Source organism: Colobus angolensis, unplaced genomic scaffold (genome assembly GCF_000951035.1).
Source record: "Colobus angolensis palliatus isolate OR3802 unplaced genomic scaffold, Cang.pa_1.0 Scaffold164, whole genome shotgun sequence".
Taxonomy (NCBI): domain Eukaryota; kingdom Metazoa; phylum Chordata; class Mammalia; order Primates; family Cercopithecidae; genus Colobus; species Colobus angolensis.
The window spans coordinates 4464376-4491460 of record NW_012114755.1 but is presented as its reverse complement, the minus strand read 5'-3'; the positions used below and the strand labels follow the sequence as shown (position 1 = coordinate 4491460).

The following is a 27085-nucleotide window of genomic DNA, read 5'->3' as shown; positions in this document are numbered from 1 at the left end:
TATATAAACAGCCTGTAACAAGCAGTCGGGGTCCCAGGACCAACTTAGAGCTTGGGACCCTAGCGCGCTAGTAATAAATAACTCTCTGCTGTGAACCTCGTGTCGGTGATCCTTCGCGACGACCCCTGCCCAGGAGGGAATCGAGAGTTCGGTTCCAACAATATAATGTTGCAAGAACCAAAGCTGTTTTCTCATGGAGCTTACAATCAGGGAAACAGACAGTAATTACATAATCACATCAGTGAATGTATAATTACTAAGTGAGGCAAGTGCTATGTTTGCAGATAAAGAACCTAGACCCCTTTCGATGTTGAGGGGCAAGATCTGAAAGGCAAAGAGGGTGACCACATAAGAAATGGGGCTTTCATTCCTCCCTTCCAATAAAATAAAATAGTAGTCATCTCGTCCATTTTAGCCACAGGAAGAAGAAAGTCCAGGGACATGCTTTGTTTAACATCATACCCTCTAGTTGATGCTGTGGCATGTGGAGATCTACTTCCATGAGCAAAGGATACATTCTTACAACTGCTGTGACAGTTGGCAACTAACAGCTCTCCCCTGAATGGAGATCTAAGACTTGTATAGGGCTGCAGAGAGCCACCTTGCCCAAGGTGAAGAACATGGTACACAGTCCTGGCCCCCTTTCTCCAAACTGAGGATAACTTGAAGGGCCATTCCAGCTCCAAAGCTCCCTGTAGGAATGAGTTCAGCATGTGTTGTCACCACTGCAGCTCAACTTCTCCTTCTGCCCAATTCTTCTTCCTTCACCACCTCACTCCTATCCCAGAAGTGATCCTCAGAGCACTTCCTAATAAGGTACATGTAAATCTCTATTTCAAAGTCTGCTTCCCCTCAGAACCTGACCTACAGCCACCTCACTCCCCACCCAAATATGTTCCACTCCTGCATTCTCCTCTCAGTGAATGGCAATGGCACAAGTATCCATCCCAGCTCCCACACCCCAGTGCCTGGCATCCTTCTAATCTCTCTGTCTTATACAACTCCATGTCCAGTCAGTGTCCAAATCCTATCAATGTTCCCTTCTTAAGTTTCTCAAGTCAACCTCCTCCTCTCCATTCCCCACCCTCTGCCCGCAGATACTGTCTTTGTTCAGGCTGTCATCGTCCCTCTTCTTCAGTACTACCACAGCCTCCTAGCTCTCCCATGTTCTAGTCTCTCCTAGCTCTCCCATGTTCTAGTCTCTCCTAGCTCTCCCATGTTCTAGTCTCAATCTTCACCAGTCCTTCCTCATATAACAGTCAGACATACATTTTTTAAGTGTAAACATGAGGCCCTGCTTAAAATCAGGGTCCCTAAAGCTCTCAGAATAAAGTCCAAAATCCTTAGTTCAACAAACAAGGCCATTCATGAGGCCTCTTATCTCCCAAAGTTCACAGCCCACCATTTCCTGTGATTTCACTCACCCTCCCAAACACTCACACCTCCACATACCTTCTAGACACGCTTTCTCTCTCACTTCCAGGCCTTACATGTACTGTTCTCTTTCTCAGAAACACCGGCAGAGCACCCCACCCACCTTCCACTGGCAACCTCCCCCTCTATACACCCACGAGCTTTCGCTTAGGGCTGACTTCCCTCAGAACTTGTTCTTACCCTTTAACACTAGTTAATCATCCTCACTTTTTTATTCTATTGTACTTTGGACCTAATCCCAACAGAATATGTATCACATGACATCCTAATTTCCCATTTAATTGTACACCCCACCATGTCCCTGCTGCTAATTGCAACCTCCATGAGGGTAGGGACAATGCCTATAATTTTATCTCCAGCCCCAAGCCCCAAGCCTCAGGACTTATTGTGAGTAATAATAAATCATTTTCAAATTAATGAGCCTCTAGTAGGTAGCAAAAAACAAATTTCTTGATCCACAGATAAGAGTTATTTCTGGCATTCAATACAACTTCAAATATTAAAAGTAGATACCAAAAAAAATGGAGAATTAATATAATTATCTGGATAGGTCCTTCACTAAACAAAATCTATCCCTGATCATCTTTTATACCTCAATTTTGTAGATAAATCGGTTGACTATGACTTGTTGGTCCTAATGAGAGCTGGATTTCCCAATGTACCCGTATGTGGAGACCACACCTCCAAGGTCTGGAATTCTTGTCTAATAAATTCCCACACTCCCAAATGTGGCTGCTGCCAACTTGGCAAGGCAACCTGTTACAGAGTGACAGTTCTGCTAAGTGCACTGTTGTCAAATCTGCCATCTGCTTCTTGGCCCAAGCTGGGAAGCAAAGAAATAGACATTTCTTCTTTCTTTGCCCCTTGCCACTCCCACAATGGTATTAACACATTTGCTCCCCTGCCTTAAGGCACTTATCCAAATCCTCTCTTCCCCTTTGAGAGGCTCATCTGAGAACTCCTAATCTGGAGATAAAAATGCCTCACTGTTTACATTCACACCACACATGGAGACACATCCACCCCTCGAATCCACCAGTCTCTTATAAAAATTAAATGTCCACTGAACTTTATGTCCTCAAATAGCAGGGTGCTTTTGTGCTGGCGAATGAGATCAACATGTTACTGCATGCCTCAACCATCTGCAATTTGGCACTGCAGAAGAATGTATGTATCTATGAAATTATCTTAGGATGACTTTCAGGATCACCACTGGAGGTCACAAGAATTTCTCCTGCTTTCTCATACTCCTCTTCACTTCTCTGACAACAGCCCTCCTTCCCTGCCACTGCATTCCTATGCCTAACATCAGTCCTCATTATCCAACCTCTTGATCTATAGCCAAAAGGTATATTTTTTATGTCTGAGGAAATTCAAGCATAAGGTGAGTCAGGCTCTGGTGCGTTTGGCTGGGGCATTTGGGACTCCATTCCAACAGCTTTCAGTGTAATTAGAAATGTAAATGAATACCTAAAGCTCTTCATATCACACTGGTGACATGCAAACTAGAATATTTCACAGTGCTCAAACACAGAATTGAAACCTTGCACCAACACACACTTCTCCATTATGTCAGAAACAAATGTACTGAGGATATAAAGAGTTATGCAGTGTATCTTTTTGCACCCACAGACACCTGGCCCTTCAATTTTGACCTTGATTTTTCTGGTGCAATAATTGAAGACTTTTGCCATTCAGGTGCACACTGAATAACCAAGTGACAGGTACAGCTTGACGTCCCTGTCAGATGTGGATGTAAGGTTTCCCTATCTTTATTTAGGCATTTGTACCCTGAACACCCTCCAGCCATCCGTTGGTACTCAGCAGCCTAGAATGTCAAAATCAGCACACTGTTTTACACTTTAAAGGAGAGTGGCAGATCAGAGAGGCTGAACACCCAAGCATCCTTCCTCCCTCAGTGAGCTGATTCACAGCCTTGGCTTCAGATACCACCTCTACGAGTAAGACACCCACATCAAACTAGTTGTCCCTCAGGCATCTCTAACTCAAACATGTCAAATGGAATGTACTGCTCCCCAAACTGCTTCCTCCACCTGTCTTATTTCTGTTAATCACACCATGAGTCTCCCACAGGCTCTTGTTCAAAACCTGGCAACTTCTCCCTTGCAGATGCTCTGTCCCTGATCCATTTGTCTCATGCAAAACAGTACCTGTGGAGTATCTCTAACATGTCAGCTCCTTTGGTTGTCACCCACATCCTTCCCTTCCTTTGCATCTTCCCAGGCTGTGCCTGCCTGCCAGCCTCAACACCTCCACCTGGAATATGCCCAAGTTCCATACCCCCCACTACCTCCAGCTCTCTTGATGCAGTAGCCTTTCTAAAAGCACATCTTTGATTATGCCACAACTCTGCATTAAAAGCTTGATTGGAGTACCAAAACCAACATTGGTTTATTTCCATGATTTTGTGTGTGCAATTCCCTCTGGCAGTTATGTTCTTATCTACTTTGTACGCCTGGAAAACTCCTCTTCATTTGTCAATACCCTGCTCAGCTGTTGCCTATGACGTTTTCTTAACACACACATACATATGTACATTTCAGATGGAGTTAATGACTCCGTTCTCTGTGTGCCTTCTGTGTCTTCCATAGTGTTCATGTGAAATAATGCTCTTTACTGTAACAGAGATCTCTCTGGAGAACAATGGGTAGAGCCAACAGGTCAAGAGCATCCCACTGGGTTCTGAAGCCAGACTGCCAGGGCTTTATTTTGGCTCCCCGAAAACTGACAGACCTTGGACAAGTCACTTCTCCTCTCTGGGTTTCACCTCCTCATGTGTAAAATGGGGATAATAGTGGAGCCTACCACTTAAGAGTTGTTGGAAGAATTAAATGAATTAATATATATAAAAGGTTAAATACAGTGCCTGCCAGAGTAACTGATCCATATGTGTCCACTGTTGCCCCCAGAACTGACAACAGTGTTTGGCAGAAGGACCTCCGTAAGAATTACTGAATGTCTTCACCATCTTCATCATCCATCCGCAACTCAGGTTTGCAGCTCTATTTCAAACTGTCACCTACAAAAATCCTGTGTTATCATCAAACACACTATTCCCCTTTCCCTCTTCCACTCTTATTCCTTCACACATACTGTTTTGCATAGAAGAAATATTTTTTTCTCCATCTTCCTCACTCCTTCCTATCTCTGGTAGATCTCAACTGTCTACCAAAACAATACTGATTTCAGGATGTTGCTGCCTAGAGATTGTGATTATGCAGGTCTAGGTGGAGCCCTGGAAACCTCCAAGTTTAAGAAGTTCACCAGAGAATTTTAATGTGCAACTAGGTATATTAAACATGCCCTGAATAGAGCAGACACCTAACAAACGTTTGAGGAATGAAACTCCCTATTTTCTGTACCACCATGGATGCTTAGAAAAACTTCTTTCCTATTTCTAAACAGATGCCCTCATCTGTAAGTGCTGCAGCTCCCAAGGCCATAAGAAGTCTGTGAACACTCAGTGAGTGAGCAGACAACACAATCTGCTTTTATATATTGGTTCATTTTGCCTTTGTCATGTCCCTACCTTTACCTGGTGTCCCTAGAAGCTTGGGCATTTTTCTTTAAATTCACATAAAAGAGATTTACTTCAGGCAGCTCCACAAAAAAGTGAAAAAAATCAAAATAAGGAACTAAACCAAGGAAAAACATGGTACTCAGGAAACAGGAGTTTCAATTATATCCCTCACAACATTAAATGTGAATGGATTAAATGATCCAATTCAAACAAAACAATCCAGACTGTCAGACTGGATTAAAAAACAAGATTCGACTGAGTTATTCATATAAGATACACTTTATTTTTTGTCATTTTTTAACATTTTATTATTATTTTTTAACTGACAAAAGGTATGCATATTTACGGTCTACAGCATGATGTTTTGAAATACGTAGGCACTGTGGTATGGCTAAGAACTAACATATGTATTACCTCACATACTTATATTTAAAAAGGACAACCAAAGTAAATATTCTCTATCATGTTTCTGATGTGAAGACATTGAAAACGTCCAGAAATTCCACTGATTAGTGTTAGAACTCTGCTCTAGCAATCCTCATTCTCTTCTCCGCCCCACTGCTTAACCCACCAAAGTCAACTTCTAGAAGGTACAAAATATTTAACTTGGCTCCATGTCCTCCAGGAAGCATCCTAGGCCTTTCCCCGGTATCCTCTGCCTCCCTCCCAGACCATTCCTCTGTACTCCAACAGTGCCCCGTACACATGCCTAATGTTAGTGAACTTATAGTTCCAGACACTGTAAACCATGTCTCTGCCTTGAAAGTGAGCTCCTCTAAAGCAGAGAAGGATCCCTCATCATTATTCCGGGCACCAGTACTCAGTAACCACCTAATGCATATTTCTATTAAAAACTGGTAAGAAATGAAAGCCCTCCAGCCCAGAGGTTCTCAACCTTTTAATTACCAGAGGTGCCTTATATCATTTCTTTTTAAGTTTTTCTAGAATATTGTTTTAATAATGTATTTGTATTCCCACTTTATTAAACTCTGAACACATCAAACTACCAATCAGAGCTATGAGAAAATTAGTGCTACCTAACTAAATTGCTATGAATTCCATGCAAAGGAAAAAAAAACAGAAACACTGATGTTTCAGTTAGTGCATGTATCAACATTTTAATATAATTGAGTTATTTTCTGAAATAATTTTTAAAACCTAAAACTATCAAACAAATTAGCATAAAGAAAAATGACTGTCCCACACACATCCAGTGAGAGGGCAATTTAACTCTATGCATCTGGGGTCTTGAAAATGTTCATCTTTGGCCCAGTAATTCTAGCCTGAAGAATGTATCTTCAGGGAATATAAAATACAAAAGTATACAAAAATGTGTTGTCTATACAAAACATGTTATTTAAGAGTACTTTATAATAGTGAAAAGTGGGAAACAATCTAGATATCAATGACTTGGGACTGGTTAAAAAAAAGTTATGCAACAGTCAAACAATGGGAAACAATGAAGCTCATGAAAATGACATTTATGCAGAAGTTTTTAAAACATAATAACGTATTTAAGTGACAATGGCAAGTTAACAGACCAGAATACAAAATTGCCTGCACAGTACAACCTCAACTGCACACAAAATATAATTTGTTTTTTTTAAAAAACGACACATCCACTAAAATTTCAAGAGTGTTTCTAAGTGGAGGTATTATGGGTGAATTTTCCATCTTGATCTTTATCGTTCTCTGTGTTTTGAAAATGTTAAGCCAAAAGCACAGTGCTTTTATAATTTTTAAAAAATATCAAAATGTTAAGACACAAACCCGCTGAAGGACTCATTACTTTCATGTCCAGACAACAACTTTCAAGAGATGGTATTCAGAGATCTGCGCAGGAACTCTAAATGATAGACTAAAACATCTCACATTTTTTAATACATCCCTAATAGCTTTTCTTTTCTGTTTTTTGTTTGTTTGTTTGTTTTTTGGGGTTTTTCTTGGGTTTTTTTCTTTTGTTTTTTTGTTTTTGTTGTCCAGGCTGGAGTGCAGTGGCACCATCTCAGCTCAGTGCAACCTCTGCCTCGCCTCCCGGGTTCGAGCAATTCTCCTGCCTCAGCCACCAGAATAGCTGGAATTACAGGTGCCCACCACCACACCTGGCTAATTTTTGTATTTTTAGTAGAGGATTTTGCCATGTTGGCCAGGCTGGTCTCAAACTCCTGAACTCAGGTGATCCGACCGCCTTGGACTCCCAAAGTGCTGGGATTAGAAGCATGAGCCACCGTGCTTGGCCCCTAATAGTTTTTCAACTTCTTCTGCTGAAGAATATCAAGAATTAAAACAAATAATCTGTACCTACCAACAACTCTCTCCATCATGGGATCAAACTATAATTCAGTATCCAGACACCTGAGCTGCCCATATTGCCAGACATGACTTCCAAAAGTTCTTGGAACAGAAATAAGAAAGTTCTTCTCCTTAGAGCAACTCCAAGTACATCCCCCAGAGCAATGGGTGCAGTATGCCAACCATAAAAAAAAAGGAAAACTACAAAGTTCCTTTTTAAAAAGTTCAACAATTATTTGGGCTGCTGCAACCCACTTTCACTGCTATTCCCACTTTCAGTGACATGCTGGTCCTGGCAGAATGATGGACCACTGTGCTTTGAAGGCTACTGACATTGGTGTGTTTCTTTTGGTAAATAAATGACCTTGAAAATTATCCATAGCATACATATCTGACCAGAACTCTCCTTTTCTGTAGAGGACCATATGGATTGATAAAAAGGCTATGGGCTTTGTAGTCAACAGAACTAGTTTTCTGTCTCACCTCTGCCACTCACCAGCCTCATGATCTTGGTAAGTTAACATCCCTAAGCCTCAGCTTCCTGTAAAATAGGGGATAATAATAATACCCACCTCAAGAGTTGCTGTGAGAATTCACTAAGCTAGTAGATTTAAAGCAGCCAATACAGTATATGGCACATACCACATGTTCTAAATGACAGCTTCCGTATTTTAACTGAATTTCATCCCGAAGTTCCTAACAAAGGCCCCTTAAGAAGAGGAGAATCTAGGCAAAATCTCAGAAAGCCAAAATACAGAATTTGGCCTTTAACTTGATCATTTAGAATGAGGGGACTAAAGCCTATGGAGCTTTGGAGTTGTGAATTCACCGATCAGCCTCACCCACTTGTTGGACAAGTGACTTAATCCCTGTGAACACACATTCCTTCCACATAGAATGAAAGAAGAACAGTAATTACAGTTGATGTTAGGATTAAAAAAAAAAAGCCCATGTTAAGTGTCTGCCACATTGCAAGTGATTAAAATATTGTGGCTCTTCTTACCATATATTTAATGTTACATCAACTGCCAATGTTTCATTTCATCAATGTCAATGAGTTGTGTCCAGAAAAACATGGAAAATAAATAAATCTCAAAACACAGACAGCCAGTCTGACCCTCAGTCAGTACTTACGTCGGCAGACCTTACAGCACTGGCCAGCAATGTGCACCGGGAGGGAGTCTGGGGAGCAACTGAGAGGGGGACAGGACATCCTTCGGCATTCCACGGCACCACTCTGAGGAAGGAAGGACATGGAACATAATCTCAGAAGTATCCTTTGATAGCTCCTGTTGTGGAGATCGTTCAAATCTCATCCTAGAAAACTCATCAGGGAAACAGAAGCAGTATTAGAATTCCCAGTCCACTCCAGGACCACAGATAAAGTGTTTTCTCCAGCCCAGATGACCCGGACCACCTCAATTACTTTCCTGAAATACATCACTGGTTTCATTCTACCTGCCCATGTGTGCTAACCAGATTATGCAGAAAACAAAAAGTCTATTTTTATAAGAACATAAATAACACATTTGCAGACCCTGTCAATCATTTCTGAGGCTCTAACAATCTGTTTTGTATTTTCCTAGACAAACAATGGCATTCTTTGGATATTTATCAAGTAATTTCAACTGGACAGGGATTACATACTAATTTTTGGAGGGGGCTGTTATAATTCACTGAAACAGATGAAGGCATATACAAATAATGGATATCCTGACAGTGATAGTGAGTCAGGGAGGAAACGCCTTACAATTATTTGAAAGAGGTGATGGATACACTTTGTAAAAGACAATAAAAACATGTAGAGAATAATTAAACTCCCCTTTTAAAGTTATTCTGGTTGTGAATAAGGACAACCATTAGGTTGTTTGAAAATCAAAGGAGTCCCTTCTTTCCACTACATCCCAACCTTCAAACTCCAAACATTGCAGATTAAATCAAACTAGAGTGTGTTGGCAAGGGAAAGCAGATTTTAATTTCCAAGTATTCATATAAGACATGACACTTTTCCAGCATTGTTTCACAATTGCTCATATGGTTAGTGGGTGCTAGGTAAAAACCTAACAATTCTTAGAGTTAACATTATTTATTAAAGAACAGGTTACACTCTAATTATCAAACTTGTCCCCTTACAACTGTTTTTACTGTATTTATTTACAAAGAGGCTTACTTTGCAAGTGCAGTTCCTGCAATGGTCACCATCTACCCAAGAGTCTTGGTCTCGATAGAGTAGTCCACTCACTTGACAAGTCTTCTCACAGTGACAGTTTTCCAATTGACTAAGTCTTGTCTCTGCATAATTTAGCTGCAAGCAAGAGTTACTGGATGTAATTTCTGTAATTCAATTGCATCATCCTAACAAAGCTAATAGCAACAAGAAAAAAAATTCCTTCTGAGAAGAGAAAAAAGTGTTCAGAGCAGTTCACTGATTCTTAGCATCATCTGTTTTTTGTTTTATTTATTTTTTTACACAAGGTGGAATCACTCTAAATTGAAGACATATTGGCTATCATGGTCTAATGAATACCAAATGAGACATTAAACTGTATCTCAGGAACCTCATGGGTGTTCATAAATGTGTGTGCTTTCCATTCAAGCCCACACAAAAACACTCATAATGAATGTGTTCTCAAGGACTCATTATGATGTTTACAGGTGATCTAATCAGGAACTCCAAGGCTCTTACATTTATCTCCCACTATCCTCTCTATGTTCTTCACACAATAACTAGAATGTCATAGTTTACAAACTAGGAAGTCACTGCCTTCTGTCCGATGAAAAATTCTGAAGAACTGAGGCCAGAAAAAAAGAAAAGTTGTAAGAGGATCCCCCAAACAGAATGCCCCAGGAATTCACTTTTGTGTTTAGAAGAAGGTCAGGAAAAGTAACCAAACCCCCAGGTAAGATCAGAATTTTGTAAAATAACCTTTTTTATTTTTCTAGGCCACCCAGTCATTGCCAATAATCACAGAGTCTTAGACTCTCCCGCTGGAAAGGGATTATAAAGCTTGAATATCCTCACAAGAAACCTCAAGTGATTATCTAGCCTTTGCACATCTCCAGTGGAGGAACATGTATTATCTTCCAAGGAAAGCCACTTTTTCAGTTAGCTCTCAATGTTTGAAACATTTTTCATGGTTTTGGCTGTGAAATATATATATTTTTTTTTCCTGCCATGCCTAGGTTCTCATTGTAACCCATCCTGAGCAAACCTAATCTTCATGCATTTGAGGTTATCCTGTCATCTTGACCACACTTGGCATGACCAGGTTCCCTTAACAGCTCCTCATGATATGATTCCAAGCCTCTCTTCTGGTCACTTTTCATACAGCCTACTCCAGTTTACCTTCAAAAATATGGTTCAAAAAAACCCTAAATACAGCACTTTGATATGATCTGTCTACTGTCACATGCATACAAAAGAGTAACTCAGTCTAGTAGTGATATTACTCTCCCTTTCCTTTTCCTTACATAGAGACCACCATCATTGAAAAACAAATATCATTTCCTAGAAAATTATCTGAGTTTCCTTTTTCCTTCTCAATCATGTTTATCCTTTCATGTCTTAAGTACTTTCCCCATACAGAAGATCAATTCAACATTTGATCTAACTAAGATTATTTTAAGCCACTATTTTAAATATAATAGATAAACCTAGGGAAAGACTTCCACCATCTTTCTACATTAACTATGGTTCCATTTCATACACATTCCTCCGACTTACTCATACCAGAACTACTCTCTGGAAATGGAATCCACATGTAATTCTAACCTTTGGTTTTGTCATTTATTTCATCCTCTTCCTCCAAGCTTTTGGAATTTCTCAAGAAAACTTACCCCTTGTCTGCCTTTTATGGGTGGTAGCAAAGAGCAGAAAAAACAACAAATAGGATCTTAGACCAACCACCATGCGCCATGAGCAGTCCCTAAAGACCTAAGAGTTGATGCTGCCTGAAATATTAGCTTCCTATCACTCCTTCTAATATGCATGATCTTCTAAAAATTTATGTTTCACTTAAAACCCCAGCCCAGGCCAGGTGCAGTGACTCACACCTGTAAGTGTGAGTCACTTTGGGAGGCCAAGACGAGCAGATGACCCAAGGTCAGGAGTTTGAGACCAGCCCGGCCAATGTGGGGAAACCCTGTCTCTACTAAAAATACAAAAAATAAAAAGGAGTTGTAGTATGTGCCTGTATTCCCAGCTACTCTGGAGGCTGAGACATGAGAATCTCTTGAACCTGGGAGGCAGAGGTTGCAGTAGGCCAAGACCACGTCAGTGCACTCCAGTCTGGGCAACAGAGCAATACTCAGTCTCAATAAATAAATTAATACAACAAAACTCCAGCCTAATCATAGAGTTTACAGAATCTATGATAATTAAGTTATTTGGCAATGCTTTAGGAAACAGACAAAATACATTTCTGAGTTTGGTGATACTCTTGGACTCTGAGGGATGATGGCATATGGTTTGGCCACTTGCCAATACCAAAATCTGAAAATGTTCAAGTCCTTTATATAAAATAGTATAGTTTGCATATAATATATGCACATCCTCCTATATACTTTAAGTCATCTCTAGATAACTTATAATACCTAATACAATGTCTAAACATCAATTCATTTACATGGATTCAATGCAGTACTTGGTACATGGAAAATTCAAGTTTTACTCTCTGTAACTTTTTGGAATTTTTTTCTAAATATTGTTGTCCATGGTTGGTTGAATCTACAGATGTGGAACCTCAATAAAAAGAAAGTGACAACTTCTCATTTATCTTTACTTCATTTCTATAGCCCCAGTAGTTCCTACATAAGGTAGTAACAGATATATGACCTTGGATTGAACAACAGAGTTGAACCAGATCTGCATTCCTCCTAAAAGCATCTCAGAATTGTGTACCTTTGTGAGAAGACCCATTCCTGACTTACTTTGAAAATCTGGAACAATTCTGGTGGGTCTGTATCACTCCAAAAAGGGAACTTCCTACAGACTAAATGGTTCAAAAGGTAATTCCACATCTAAGCTTTCTTAAAATCCAGGAGCTTGCCTAAGGGTAACAGTGGCAATTTCTAGCACTGTCCCACAAAGCTGAGCTATGCTCACCTACAAAACTCAATTCCAAGGAAAATGTCAGTTTTAATATAATAAAAGCTATTCTCAAGGCTGATTTTGTTTCCCTTCTGAATGTGGTTTTTATTTTTAATATTTTTAGCCTTTCCTGACAACATTGAAAAGTCCTATTCTCTGTAATAACAAGAGCACATCAAATAGACACAAAGGCAAAGGGATGTTAAGGCAAAAAGCTAATTTTTCAAAGATGCTTCATGTAACCTCTTGCCTTCCCTTTTGCTCCTGCTAAATCCTAAAAGAGCAATAAAGGAGACAAACAACTGTGAATCAAAAAATGAATTACATTTTCTGTCATTGGTATTAGCATGCTGGATTTATGCACATTCATTTTCAAAAGCTATTTCTATACTACCTGCCACTTTCTCTAAGATTGTCTGCAGATTCAAAACAGATATGGTATCAAATCTACATCTCCATTCTGTCTTCCTTTTGTTTACGCCTTTATCTAAGCACCAGGGACTAAATCATTTATTCTTAACTCTACACAATGAAAAAGAGACAGCAGAGGCCTTTTTTGTTAATCGTCAGAGGTCAATGAACAGATCTAAGTAAATTAGTCACGTGGTGGATTGTTTCTTTTCTTCTAAATACATTTATTTGGCATTTGCTATATGAAAGGAAAAAAGAGGCTTCTATTGTTAAACATTTAAGCTTAATTGAAAATTCATTATCGAATTCCTCAAAAGAATGAAAGTCTCAAAATTAAAGATGTTACAAGCTTAAATGCCACTCCAAGTGTGGCTTGATTTGCATACATAGGTTTGTCAAACATTTAAACAGAAGTAATCAAGAAAGTCCCAGTCTTCAGTATCTCTTCTTTCTGAGCTTGAAGTCAGAATGGGATTACAGTGCAGTTGGGATCTGATAGCAGGACAGAGCCTGACCCTATCACAATGTTCCCAGGAGGCAGGTACTTCCCACAATGTCAAAACCACATGAGAGAACCTTCAGAGTAAGCCAGGGGTGTGGCTGATGCTTGTAGATCACTAAGGGAAACGTAGGAGGACAAAAAAGGGTTATTACTTGAGGTAGCAGCCCCATCTCTTCTCTGCCTTAAAAAAAGTATAATTTTGCCAAAATGCCAGAATTCCTCAACAGAGCTCTTATCTATCCTGACCTCTGTCCTGTATCAAACAAGGGCACAGTCACCTGCCAGCATGCCTAACCCTAAAAGGAGAAAAGGAACAGTGAGCTCTCCTACACAGACCCCTGGACTGATCTGGTATCTACATCTGTTTGGTTCTGACTTTGGCTACCAATTCCTATCCAGCTTGTACACAGAGCTTCCTCTCTGGAAGGGTTCCAGGGTTTCCACCTTGACCCAAGAGGAAGGACTTCCTGCTGTTTTCCAGGACTCTCAGACTAGGGTCTTGACAGCAATGTATAGGCTCTACCAGACTGTGATTTCAAGTCACTGGGTAAGATATGCATTTTCTTAAAGACCATTTTCTCTAAGGAACCATCATCCCCCCATGGTTGTCTATATTTTCTAGGTTTAAGAGTACAAATAGCAGCAGCTACCACCTAATGAATGACACTTGTGTTCCATGCAACAAACTTCATTTACCTGGGCTCACAGAATCTTTACAAGAGCAGGAATAATTGTCACCATTTTACATATGGGGTAACAGATGTTGAAACAAGTCGAATAACTTATTCAAAGCTACAAATATCCAAGGAAATTATAAAATAGAGACTTAGAGTCGTTATCAGTCTGACTTTAAAGCCCATTCTCTATCTCCACTATGAATTATACGACTGTCTACTCATCCTAATCAGAACTGCTGGACAACTCAAATGAAACCTCCAAAAATTACCTCCAGCCCCATTAACCAAATTCTGCCACAATGGGCCTATTTAATTAAAAATAAAGACTGGGCCCAGATAAATTTAGTGCCATAGAATTCCTTTTGCATCTGGGAACCATATTCAACTTCAAGTCTGCCTGACATCTCCAGACTCCATCTCCTTCCATCTGCCAAAAGAGTGGGTTACATTTCTGCCTCCACCAAGATGGCAGACTACATACCCTGAAGGACTTCATCAACTGAACCAACTAAACTCCTGTATTCAATATATAAATTAAAACTTTTGAAAACTGCCACAGAGCTAATACAAAAGGAAGAAAGTCACAGAGTCCAAAACAAAGTGACTGCAGGGATCCCAGGAAATAAGTGAGCACCAAAGACAACAACATCCTGAAGATTTCTAATGAAATGTGGAGCCCTTGAGTTTCCACCCTGATGGTTGCACAGGGTATAGGGGACAGAGTTGGGAAAAAGTATCTTCCCAAGACGGGTACCTTAAAGGAAGCCCCTATATAAAGATTTGGTACTAACATGTGATACCCTCAGTCTTAGAGTGAACAAAAAGAAGGAGGCTTGCACAACGCAAAGAAAGAAAACTTTCATGTTCAGACCTTGGCACCAGCTAGAAGGAAAAAAAAAAAGTCTTCCTTGAAAATCCTTAAAGAATACTTTCCTGAGACTTCACCTGGCCTATCCTAGGTATAGCAGTCTGATTCTGAGCAATCTGGTCTGAAAATACTTAAGTAGATAATGTCAAAGAATTTTCACATATTTCCAAGGAAAACAAGCAGCTCATAGCCAAAAGGGTGCATTAAGAGACCTTATTCTTTAAAAAATAATAAAATAATACAATAAAAAAGAGACCTTGCTCTTGCCATAACCTTCCTCTTTGAAAAGTTACTACAAGTTCTATGTTCATACATTTCATTCCCAACAGGTATGATCTGAAAACTTTAGTTCAGCTTAATAAAATGATCAAACATTCATTTCTCTTTTCCTCTCTTTTTATTTGCTCATTCTTAGTAGTATCTCCATCCTTCTGCCAGTGGATGGAGAGGGTTAGAAAGAGTAATATTACTCTCTATTTATATCTTTTATCTCTCTTCCTAGCCCTCTCTTGTCAAACCACAAACTTTCTCAGTCATGATTCAACTTTCAGGATCTAACTACCTGAGTTCAGGTCCCAGCTCTGCATCTACTCTCTTAGGAAAAGTTATCAGACCTTCCTGGACCTCAGTCATCTCATCTGTAAATCAGACTAATAAATTAAAGCAAGCTCAAAGGATTGTGGTAAAGATTAAAGTGACAGTGGATATAAAAGCTTAAGCATTATAACTAATACATAGTAAATGCTTGTATTACTGACTTTTCTGTTTCTTTTAGATCAATGGTTGACAAACTAAGGCCAGTGGACCAAATCTCGCCTGTTACTTACATTTGTATGTCCTGTAAACTAAGAATGGTTTTTATAGTTTTCAAGAGTTATAATTTAAATGATTATACTTAAATGAACTAAATCTACACATAATACCCCTGATTTTGCCTCTTGGCTTGCAAGTCCCAAAATTCAGTAGCTGGTCCCTTACAGAAAAAGTTTGCCAACGCTTATTCTAGATGATCATAGATTTCAAATTACGCAGCAAAGATGGAAGTACTTAGTTTTCAAATTGTAATTCTATACACGGTTTGGAAGGAACAGACTTAAAAATCTGCCAAAGTGCCAAAGGGAGGTTTAGAAAGTGGATTAAACCATTTGCTGCTTGCAATTGCCCACAATTAAATATCTTCTGCCTCACAAATGCCCATTTTACATAATAATGTTTTGAGAATAGAGCTCAATGTGGCTCCTAGATGATGTGTGGCTAAAAAGAGAAAAATGACATTCTCTGCAATGGGAAAGAATGAGAAAGCAAACGACGTCCTCGAAGCTGGAGAACGAAGAACCACAATCACCTGAGACTGAGTGGCATGTTTCTTGTTCAAAAATTTGGTAGCATGCTAAAATATAATTAACAGTATTGAGATCAAGCTGCTCCAGGCAATATGAAATAAAAGCCTCTCTATGACATAAGCTGGGAAGGCAAATAATCACCTGCATTTCACATTCCCTCTATACTCTGAAGTGAAAAGCTAATGCTTCAGATCTAAGCCTCAGTCTCAATTGTTTTCTCACAAAAATTATGCATCTCTCCTTTCCAGACAAAAAGGGGCTTGGCTTAGCCAAAAACCCAGTTTGAAATAGAAACATTGTCTTCAGCAGCACAATCCATGGGTCCAAAATACAGCCTTATCTCGCAAACACTTACCTACCCACCAATTTTTTTGCACATGCCATGGCTGATGGTAGGGAGCAGTCTTAGCCGCAGGTACAATAGGATTAATGTATCATTTTCACTGTTATTAAAATTCTTCCTTTGGCAGAGTATAATGTCTCTTAGGCCCAACCTAATTCTTTCTTCGCCCTAGGCTGGAACTCATGTCCACGACTGATTGGTATGATAACAACAGCATTAGCCACATTTTCTATTTTTTCAGTGTCATTTTCAACAAGGCTCAAGGATTTTCATTATGAATATACACTTTATGAATATATATTAAAGCCCTTAGTTGTTGACACATTGGGCTCTGCCACTCAATACGAACATATCTAGGGTAGAAAGTATGTCTTGCTCACCATTGCCTCTTTGTGCCCAACACAGTGCCCAGCAAACAGCAGGTCCTCAAAAGATGCTTGTTAAGTGGATGATGGAATGGAGAAGAGGAAAAGGTGCAGAATTATAAAAACAAAGGTGTTGAAAGGCAAATTTGGCCTCCTTTGCTATTTAACTCAGAATCAGCCTTGAAATGAATTATACATTAAAAATGTAATGTAATGCCTTCCATTGACAGTAATCTGTTCCTAACTATAGCTATTTTGCCCCTTCCGATTATGGGCAATTATTCTTACATCCAAAATGCATTAGCTTATAAGAGCAGTGGCTCTGACCATAGATCATCTTACAGTATTACTACTTTAACAGCCAATGGGCAAATTCCTTTTCCACTCCCATGGAATCTACAGTGATACATATTACCTCTTGCTTCCAAACATTTTTCAAGTAAACATTATGATACACACTTAATAGCACCAAAGACAGGAATGGTTATGTTTACTATTGGTAGTCCTATTTTGAGTAAGAATAAAACATTTTTGTAGTAACATAGCAGATGCCAAGGCTAAAAATGTTTCCATTATAACACATCACTCTGAATTCCAGAGAGGACAGAAAAAGAAATGAAACATCACAAGTGAAATTTAGATACCTACTTTTGCAGTCATCTTGGCCAAAAGCTCTTGTAAATCCATTATTCCTTGTACCAGGCTTAAGAAATCACTGCAGGTTGGGCAAGCTCAATAAAGAAAATATAAAATGTATATTTATATTGTGCTAATATAAGAAATAAAATTTAAAAACAGTAGATATGTGACTATGTAGAAGAGTTTTTTGGGGTTTTTTTGGTCAATATTGCTTTGAAATTTGAGTGAAATCACAGAGGATTTCAGGTCTGGATCTTTTCTTATTTTAATAAGCAAAAAGAAAGGAACAGGAAAAAGGCATTGTTAACTAAAAAGAAAGGCAACATGACATTTTAAAGTTAAAATTAAATTCTCATTTTTACAGGGAGGTAACTGAAAAAATGTTAAGTATCATAGAAGAAGAAAAAGTAAACTGTCATCCAGGTCAAGAATCTTAATGAAGAGTTTTTTAAAATATATATTAAACATATCTTTTTATATCCACCTATAGAATATGCTAAAGTAACCCTCTTCCTTTCAAATTTTAATTCAATAAATGATATGGGTTGGCTGCATCCCCACTCAAATCTCATCTTGAATTGTAGCTCCCATAATTCCCACATGTGGGAGGGACCTGGTTGGAAATAATTGAATCATGAGGGCAGTTACTCCCATACTATTTTCATGGTAGTGAATAAGTCTCACAAGATCTGATGGTTTTATAAGGGGTTTCCCCTTTCACTTGGCTCTCATTCTCTTTGCTGGCCACCATGTAAGATGTGACTTTGCTCCTGTTTTGCCTTCCACCATGATTGTGAGGCCTCCCCAGCCATGTGGAACTGTGAGTCAATTAAACCTCTTTCCTTTATAAACTACCCAGTCTCAGGTATGTCTTTATAAGCAGTGAGAAAACCGGTTAATACAATAAATGATACATATTTTTTTAAAGACACAGAGTTATATAATGTAGATAATAAGTTCTCTTTCAGTATCCCCAGCACCTCAGAAGTCAATACTGTAAACAATTTGGGTCTATCTTTCCAGATGTGTTTCTCTGATACGATCAACAAGTTATATATCACAATGCTTTAAGTTGCTACTTACTGCGATTTAGATTTGGACACTGTGTTACATATCCATTCGGCATAAAGATGATCTTCCCATCTTGGATGATCCCCTTGACAACAAAAGAGACAGGTGGCAATCACGATTACAGTCACCAGCTCAAATGGCCCCTATGCAATCACATACTCTTGGCAGGTCAGATTATTTTTCAACAAAATTGATTCATTCAAAGGGTGAGCTAACCTTAGTACATACTGCATTACTCTAAGGCATCCTACTTTAGGAATCTTGAATTGGACATTTATGTGGAGAAAGCTACAATTAGTTACCACTAGTTAATGCCAATTATAGATTATACCACCAAAGATACATCAGTAAAAAGCATTGATTCAATAAAAATTCTCCTTAATGCCCTAATCATCCTAGAACGTTAAATACTGCTGATTTACAGGACTTTTTTTAAAGTGGGAAGAAATATAAAAGAAACATATTAGCCTAAAATTTTTCTACTGATTCATTTAGCCAAGGAAATAAAATTAGACATTGGGAAAATTCCATGACAATCCTTGCTCCTCAACTAATCAAGTAACATGAGTCTTTGTTGATGAGTCTTAAGAGTAAAAGGTGGTCTATTAATTCTGTAATTCAGTCTGGAAGAATAGCTCAAATTTAAGAAAGTCATCAGGGCTGTCATCTCTCAATGAAAATATTGACTTGGCTTTTGAATTTTTCAAGTTGAATTTCAAGATTCTGTTGTTAGGGTTTTTTTCTGATTTGATGGCAGAGATATTACAGAACAGATGGAAGATGTGGAAGCTGGTTCAGAATATTGAGCCTAATCTATAAATAAAATACAGGCTTAAGATAGTGATATAAGTCTTTCAGAGGGAGTAACACTTAACATTTATGTGCTCATCTTCTAAACAGCAGAAGGCAATCAGCAAATGCTGTTTTTGACTTATTATTTCAAGAAAAAACATTAATTGGAAATATTAATAGAAATAACAGGATCACAGCACCTCTTCCACAGAATTATATGTTTATTAACCTCTTCCTCTTCAAGGATGATGCAGTGTTTGTGATTACAAGAGAAGACAGCCTCACCATGGGGAAGAAGTTTCTGCCACTGCTCCTCAATATTAATTCATAATCTCTTGCAGAGGAATACCAGGGAGCAATTAATGGAGCACAATCTAAATGAATTAACTTCTCTCTGGGATGAAATTATTCAGTCTTTCAAAGCAAATTAACTCCTTTGAGAGGCTAGCACACCTTCAAGCATACGTGGCAATTTGAGACAAGCATGGATTAGAAGTCAGGGAACCTGAGTTCAAGTTCTAGATCTGTCTCTAGCTAACTGGGCAGACTTAGGTAATAAGTTAGCCACCCTCTATGAGCCCCAGTTGCTTCATCTGGAAAATAAGTGCTAGATGAAAAAGCTAAAGATCCACCCAGCACTCATGTTCTAGGTCAATGAAACAGGTCTCCAAACTGAAACTGTCACATTTTAGGCATCTATGCTTTCATTACTTTACAAATAATAATTATAAAAGAATGTGAACAGACAAAACTATAGATTTCCATCTTATGGATTTCCTGGAACATGGAAAATTTCAGCACTAAAACAGAGGTTCCTAGGCAAACCAGGACAGCTGGTTACCCTAGGTGATGCAGAATTGGTGGAAGTATATGTAACAGAAAAGGATCGGATCCATACCTGTTCATCAGAAGACCCTAGATTATTCTTATTTTTATCATCATGGAAAAGGGTACTCAGAAACCTGGAGCACATATGTCATGGTGCTAAACACCTTTCCAAAAACAAACGGAAAACTCATTTTAAAATAATACCCCATCCCACTAATCCTAAAGCAAGAAAATACAGCGCATAGCAATTTTCCTTTTCCTTTTCAAGTGACTTTACTCATTTTAGTGACATTATGAATTACAAATCGCCTGCCCTCATACCTTTCCTCTGTCTGCATCTCTCCTTACTTACCTGTCTTTCCACTTTTAATCTCTGGTACCTGTGTGTGTCTGTTATAGATCATTAGGTGAAGGTCAATGATGTTGACTTGAACAAAAAACAGAAATAAAAGCTGACAGCTTCCCAATGCTCATTAACACAAAAACCCAAAGCACTTGGTATTTTTTATGAGGAAAGGTCATAGAGGTGAGCCCACATACTGGCATGAAAATTTGTTCTTACCAAATGAATCAAGATGGGAATGTTAATTTATTTGAATGGTTGTAAGTCAATGCTGGATTAAAAGAAAAGCAGTGATACCCTACAGATACCACTTATAATCTAAAGATGTCTCAGTGCATGTGTGTGTGTATGCATGTGACTACACAACATTTATGTATATCATAGCACCTTCCCCAGAATAAGAATCAGAAGATCTGGTATTAAATTGCTATATGGACAATTTACTGCCAGGACATTTGCTGATAAAAGAAGCATTTGCTAAGCATGTAGTTTTCTTCATAAAACTACAAAAGGGATTTTATAATGTGTAAAACTACAAAGGAGCTCAATCAGCCTTATTCCTCTAAAAAAAAAATATATATATATATATATCATCTATGAGGATTTCCACAGATGAAAATGTGCCTTCAAGCACTACAACTTCCCCCAAAGGAGATAAGGCATAAAAAGACAAAAATTTTATTATTTCTCCTCATTTAACTCTAAATGTATCTACATTTAACTGAAAAATGCAACTCTAGCTGGGCCTGTATTAGCTGACCTATTTTGATCTCATTTTTTCAGACCTATGTTTTTTTCATATTATTCATCTTGGCAGTGTTTCTCAAACTTCAGGTTCCTGAGAATCACCTTGAGTATCTGCTTAACATTCAGATTCTTGTGTCAACCCAAAGGATCCTGTTGCTGTAGGATTGGAGTGGGCCCAGGAATCTTCATTTTTTAAAAAAAACCTCTTCCAGATGATTCTGATGAATGGTAAAAGGACCTCACTTTGAAAAATTCTGCTGTATTGTCAACAATTTGCTTCTTTTGGAGCAAGAGGGTTTACTCATTAAAAGTTCACAAAGGTTAAAATTATTGCATCCAACTCATATATAAACAGAGTAAAATCTCACTGATTTGGAACTGAATGAAATCCAACAGAATTACTAGATTATATTACAAACACCATGAATGCAAAGATAATAGATTTTCATCTTAGTATCCCCTGAAGTTCCTATTGTAGTAGATTTCACATAGTAAACACAACATATGTTTTAAAGCATCAAATTATTGAAAACTATGAATTATACAATATTGAACCACACAATTTTGAGCACAATTAGGATCTATGAAGATCATGTAGGGCATTAGTTTTTAATTTAGGGTATATATCAGAATTCTGGAAGAGGTTGAAAGAACAGTCATGACTATTTTGAAAACTATCTAAGGTCATTTTGATACTTCCCATAAGAACTACTTATCTAGGACCGGATCACCTGGTCATACGACCTATGAGAAATTTAAGTCTTTGATACCCTAAGTAGCTTTTCTAAAGGATGCCTTAATCCTAGGCTATATACTACAGGGCTACTAACTCTTGCGAACCAAAAATAAAGTTCTAAGGCCCCCAACCATCTGAATGAACCCCCTCCTCTTGGCCAAGGGCATTCCAGAGTTAACATGGAAATCTAGTTTAGGCCATGATGGAAGAGGAGTTGAACATCCTTCATTATACCCCTCCAGCATTTACATCAACACAGACCTTAAGTCTAATGAGAAACATTTACAATATATTCTTCCTGAAGGCTGCTACTTAGAGGCTTCATCTGCATGATAAAACCTTCTTCTCCACAACCCCTTATCAAAACCCTGACATTCCTTACTACTGATAACGCTTTCAACCAACAGCCAAACAGAAAACCTTTAAATCTACCTATGACCTGGAAGCCCCCACCCTTCTGGTTGTCCCACCCTTCCAGATCAAACCAATGTAAATCTTACATGTATTGATGGATGTATTATGTCTCCCTAAGATGTATAAAGCAAAGTATACATGAGGACCACCTTGGGCACAGGTCCTCAGGACCTCCTGAGGTTGTGTCATGGGTGCATCCTTAATCTTGGCAAAATAAACTTTCTAAATTGATTGAGACTTGTTTATCATCAGCTAGAGACAGATCGAGACATTTTTGATTAACACCCTAAAACCAGTGCTGGGTCACTACAATATGCCGTAGGTAAAAAATAAATCATTTAAGGGAGCCCCTTAACATGAACTAACAACATATTGCTACAAAGAGGTCTTGTTATCAAAATGAGATTTTATCTCAATTGCCTTGATAGATACTAATCAAACATGCAAGACTAATTATTTGTATTAAATACTAATAATTTGCTAAGACAGTTTTCCAGTGCTAGAAAACAGAAGTCTTTCTAGGTAGCCAAATATTCCCCCTTGCCCCACCCCCGTAATCTTATTTACACTATTAATTTGCTAACCATTCCATTTTCTTATTGTTAGTGTAATGATGAACCTCAGCTGATCTGAGGCCCTAAATAAATCCCTAAGAAGCAGAGCCCAAAATTAATAAGCTTTTACTATTAGTACTGATGGAAGGCAGAAAAATAGATTTTTTTTCCTTTTGTTTAATCCACCTGTTGCCACCCTGTACCTCCTGCCGTCAGCTCACCATGCACTGAAAAATAAATTTGCAGCAGGTACATTGTATATTATGGATTTTTAATGTTTAGGGAACTAATGCCCATTATTTCCATTATTCCTAGAACGTTTCTCATTTTGCATTAAGAAACATAGAAAGATGCAATTAAAAAAATTAGAAAATTATCCAATTAGGTCCCTCCTGTGTATGGAATAACTAACATTAGGCAAGCTCTTCTAAACATTCAGAGCTTTCTGATACAAATGAAAGCAGCTTCACCACCAAACAAATGATAATTCTTTTTTTAACGCTCTTATTTCCCTGCAGATTTCTGTTTACATTGAAGAAAATGGTTCTATTTTTTTGTATGCTAAAGTACTGAAACAAATTGCTTTGAAAGAGAGAGGAAAAAGGGGTGGGAGAGTTTCCTGCTGGGCATGTAAATATATGGATGAAGATGTGTTCTGGTTATAAACTGGCAGGGACTCAAGCTTTGGAAACAGACTAACAAAAAGTAGGACCTGGGAAACTCCCAGAGAGGTTTTCAAAATGCAACCAATCATGTACTTCTGCCCTGAAGACGTTAATAAAATATTCCAGCATGCAAAACAGCCAAGAAAGACACTTGTCGACTTTCATTATGATCAATAAAAACTGTCAGCTCATTAGCATATCATTAGCTGTCCTGCTGTTTCCAAAGTCTTAATGCACAGAAATATTAATCTTCAAATGTGTAAGATTCCCTAGTTCTGTGACTTTGACTTTCTGCATGAAAGGAAAAATAAGAATTAAAGATGGGAGGAATCCAATATAGCTTCTTTTTCAATGTGCCTATAAACATATGTTTACCATCTGTGGAATTATGGGAAGCAGCTGAGGTAAAAACAACAGCTGTGGAATTTTTAAAAAGTTGTAATCAATTTCACTTCCCAGTGACACCTCAGCTGTTAGAGGAGACAGTGATGTCCAGGTGAGGGAAAGGTTTCAGACCCAAGTTCACCAGACACAGACAGAGACAGAGAAACAAAGACAGGAGAGCCTTGGCCTCTGTGAAAGGCTTTGGAATGAAAAGTCTCCCTGAGGCCTCAACTCTTCAGAAACTGTCAGAACACTAAACCCCTGAAGCATCCTTATAACTTACTTCAGTTCACCTGGGCTCATTTTTTAATTTTTCACCCTCTGAAATTGTAACAGCATAATCAGCTTAGAATGCATCAAAGGGAAATTTAGTGGGTAGTCAATCATCTTGATAATGAAAATCTATGACAATCAGAAGATTCAGATAAGCCTATCACTACTGGCCAGCTTTTCTCAAATGGATGCTGTTTTGAAGTGAAGAAATTCCCAGCTTGTGTTCTGTGTCTCAGACAGGAATTACCTAATGCTAGAGGCTTATGTACCAGGCACCAAACAAGGGATTCCATCCTCTGCTATTTAATCAGCAGCACTTTTTTTGCACTGTCCACAAGGATCCACCAGGGTGCAGAAATTCAGTTTGACAAGTGAGGAGCTTTTGCTTTTACTTTGCCTATAAAGCAACATAATAATATTTAAAATATAGAATAATGTTATTTTAACCTGGAAGCACATCATAAGCAATTTTAGCTCTGGAGCAATTCGGCAGACGTGGTTGTTGAATCCATGAGGCAGCTTCCACAAGATAAATATTAAAAGCCTGGAGCTATGCTGACTCTCACCTGAGAAGTGGCTGCCTCTTTTTCAGGGAGATTTGTGTAGTGTTGAATTGATCAAGAGGTAGGTTCCGTAATGAGACACTGATATATTTCCCCTACCCCAGCCATTTCTTCTCATAAAAGGATGGCCAGAAGCACTGCCTGGCATCCAGGATTCTAAGGAGAAGATGAGTTTTGAAAGCTGTCCCATGGAAAGCATCTTTGTAATGAGCCATTTCATAAGGCCACTCCCCAACAAGAAGAACCGCCTCGCTCTCTAGGAAGATGGGCTATGTGAAATTGCCATCCCCCTTTGATGTTTCCACTGGGATCACCTATTCTTTGAAGCTGGAAACCCACAAAAAGACACATTCTGTCTCATGGTGGTACTTGGTGTAGTTAAATATCATGTCTTCCCTAGTCAATACAGTGGTATCTGTGGAAACACAGGGTAAGTCCTTAATAAATATTTGTTGAATGAATAAGCAAAGACTTTGAAATCATAAAGACCTGGGTCTAAATCCCATTTCCATCACTTCTGGGCTATACAAGGTTGGCAACTTCCTTAATCTCAGAGTCCAACTGCCTGACCTATACAATGGGGATAAAAATCACTAATTTAGTAGGATTTCTCTGATGGTGAAATGTAATTAACTGAGATAATATATGTAGGGCCAAAGTCTGAACATAGGAAACATTCAATAACTGTTGGTTCTGTCCTCTATATTCCCATAACCCACCTCTGCAGCAAAATGATTGTCCAAGTCTCTGAATGCTCTATGTGTTATCTGTCTGTACCAGGTATTTGAGCTCAAGCACAAAGTTCCTTATATCTACAGAGAATCATACACTCATCAAGCTGGAATAGATAATAGGAATAACTGTTTTCTCTCTCTTAATGACATCCTCCCAACTAAAGCAGACATTCCTAAAAGACAGGAAGAGTGCCTTCATTTCTACAGTATACAGTTACACATACAGAGAGCATTAAATGCCTAGAAATGCATTTTTATGTGCTTAAATACTAAAAAGGGATGGGGACATGTGCTGCACACGTACTATGTGCAAGTTGCTTTTAATACGTATTCTTATATAATCTGCATTACCTTCAGGAAAGATATCTCTGGACCTTTACAAATAAGAAGATAGATTCATAACTGGAAAATTCATTAAGAGTATATTGTCTGCCAGTTATGTACCTGGTACTTCTAAGCACTTACTGAATGAGAGAGAGTTCTGACCCTGGTGAAGCTTACCATCTAGAAAGACCAATGATGAACAAATAAACAGCCACATAAATGATACTCAGAACCTGCTACATAATTTACAGAGTCCCTTGTTCAAAATTTACTAAACAATTGAAGAGGGCAACAGCAGGGCATTAAGCTAATCACAGGACCTTTCTAAGCACAGCTGCGTGGGACTACACAGGTTGATGGCCCATGAAGCCAGTCCTGTCTATACTTTCAAACTGTGGTGAGTGTGAGGAAGGAAACACAGATGTTTCTGTTGGAAAGTATGTGATAGAATGATTGCAAATTGATTCCCCATCTGTACTCACACATCTTCAACAGTGACTTTGTACACAGTCACATCAAGAGGAGGAGTCTATTTCCCTACCCCTTAAGTCTGGGGCTGGTCTTGTGACTTGCTTTGACCAGTAAAGCACTGTGGAAGTGATGGTGTGCCAGTTCCCAGCCTAGGCCTCAAGGGCCTTGTGAGCATCTACCCTACCTTGAAACATTGCCAACGGGAACAAGCCCAGGCTGGTCTGTTAGATAACGAAAGACACATGGTCCAGTTGCCAACACTGCGCCAGCCAGGAATTAATCACTATATCACTAAGACTATCCCAGGTAAGTCAGCCTTTGGCCAACTCCACTAGCCAGCTACAGGCATATGTGTAAATCTAGAGGGGATCAACCAAGACTGATCCTTATCAACACGATTTTTCAGCAGACCTGTGAGCTTATTGACATAAGCCCCTGAGTTTTGGGGGTTTGTTGTGCAGCAATAGCTAACTGACACAAGCAGTAATGGTGAAGGACCTGCAAAGAGAGGGTGCTCCAGAAAAATATCCTGCACATGTACTCTAGAACTTAAAATACAAATTATAATTAATCAAAAAAGAGAAGACAGCATTTCAAACAACCGAATGAAAACTGTCCTAGGCACAAGCAGGTGAAAAGGCCCTGTTATGTTCAAGGAACTATAAAAAGAGCAATGTGGCTG

At 38.7% G+C, this 27085-nt stretch overlaps 1 protein-coding gene across 4 annotated transcripts in view; it reads right to left on the bottom strand.

Moving 5' to 3' along the window:
• NELL1 (NEL-like 1 (chicken)) overlaps positions 1 to 27085 on the bottom strand; it is a 995550-nt gene that overhangs the window by 694712 nt on the left and 273753 nt on the right. For all 4 annotated transcript variants that reach the window (XM_011937505.1, XM_011937506.1, XM_011937507.1 and 1 more), the window contains 4 exons: positions 18588 to 18660; positions 17514 to 17596; positions 9438 to 9572; positions 8402 to 8504 (listed from right to left, as the gene is read on the bottom strand). In XM_011937505.1, coding sequence (XP_011792895.1) covers positions 8402 to 8504; positions 9438 to 9572; positions 17514 to 17596; positions 18588 to 18660 — 394 coding nt within the window. The remainder of the gene's footprint in view (positions 1 to 8401; positions 8505 to 9437; positions 9573 to 17513; positions 17597 to 18587; positions 18661 to 27085) is intronic.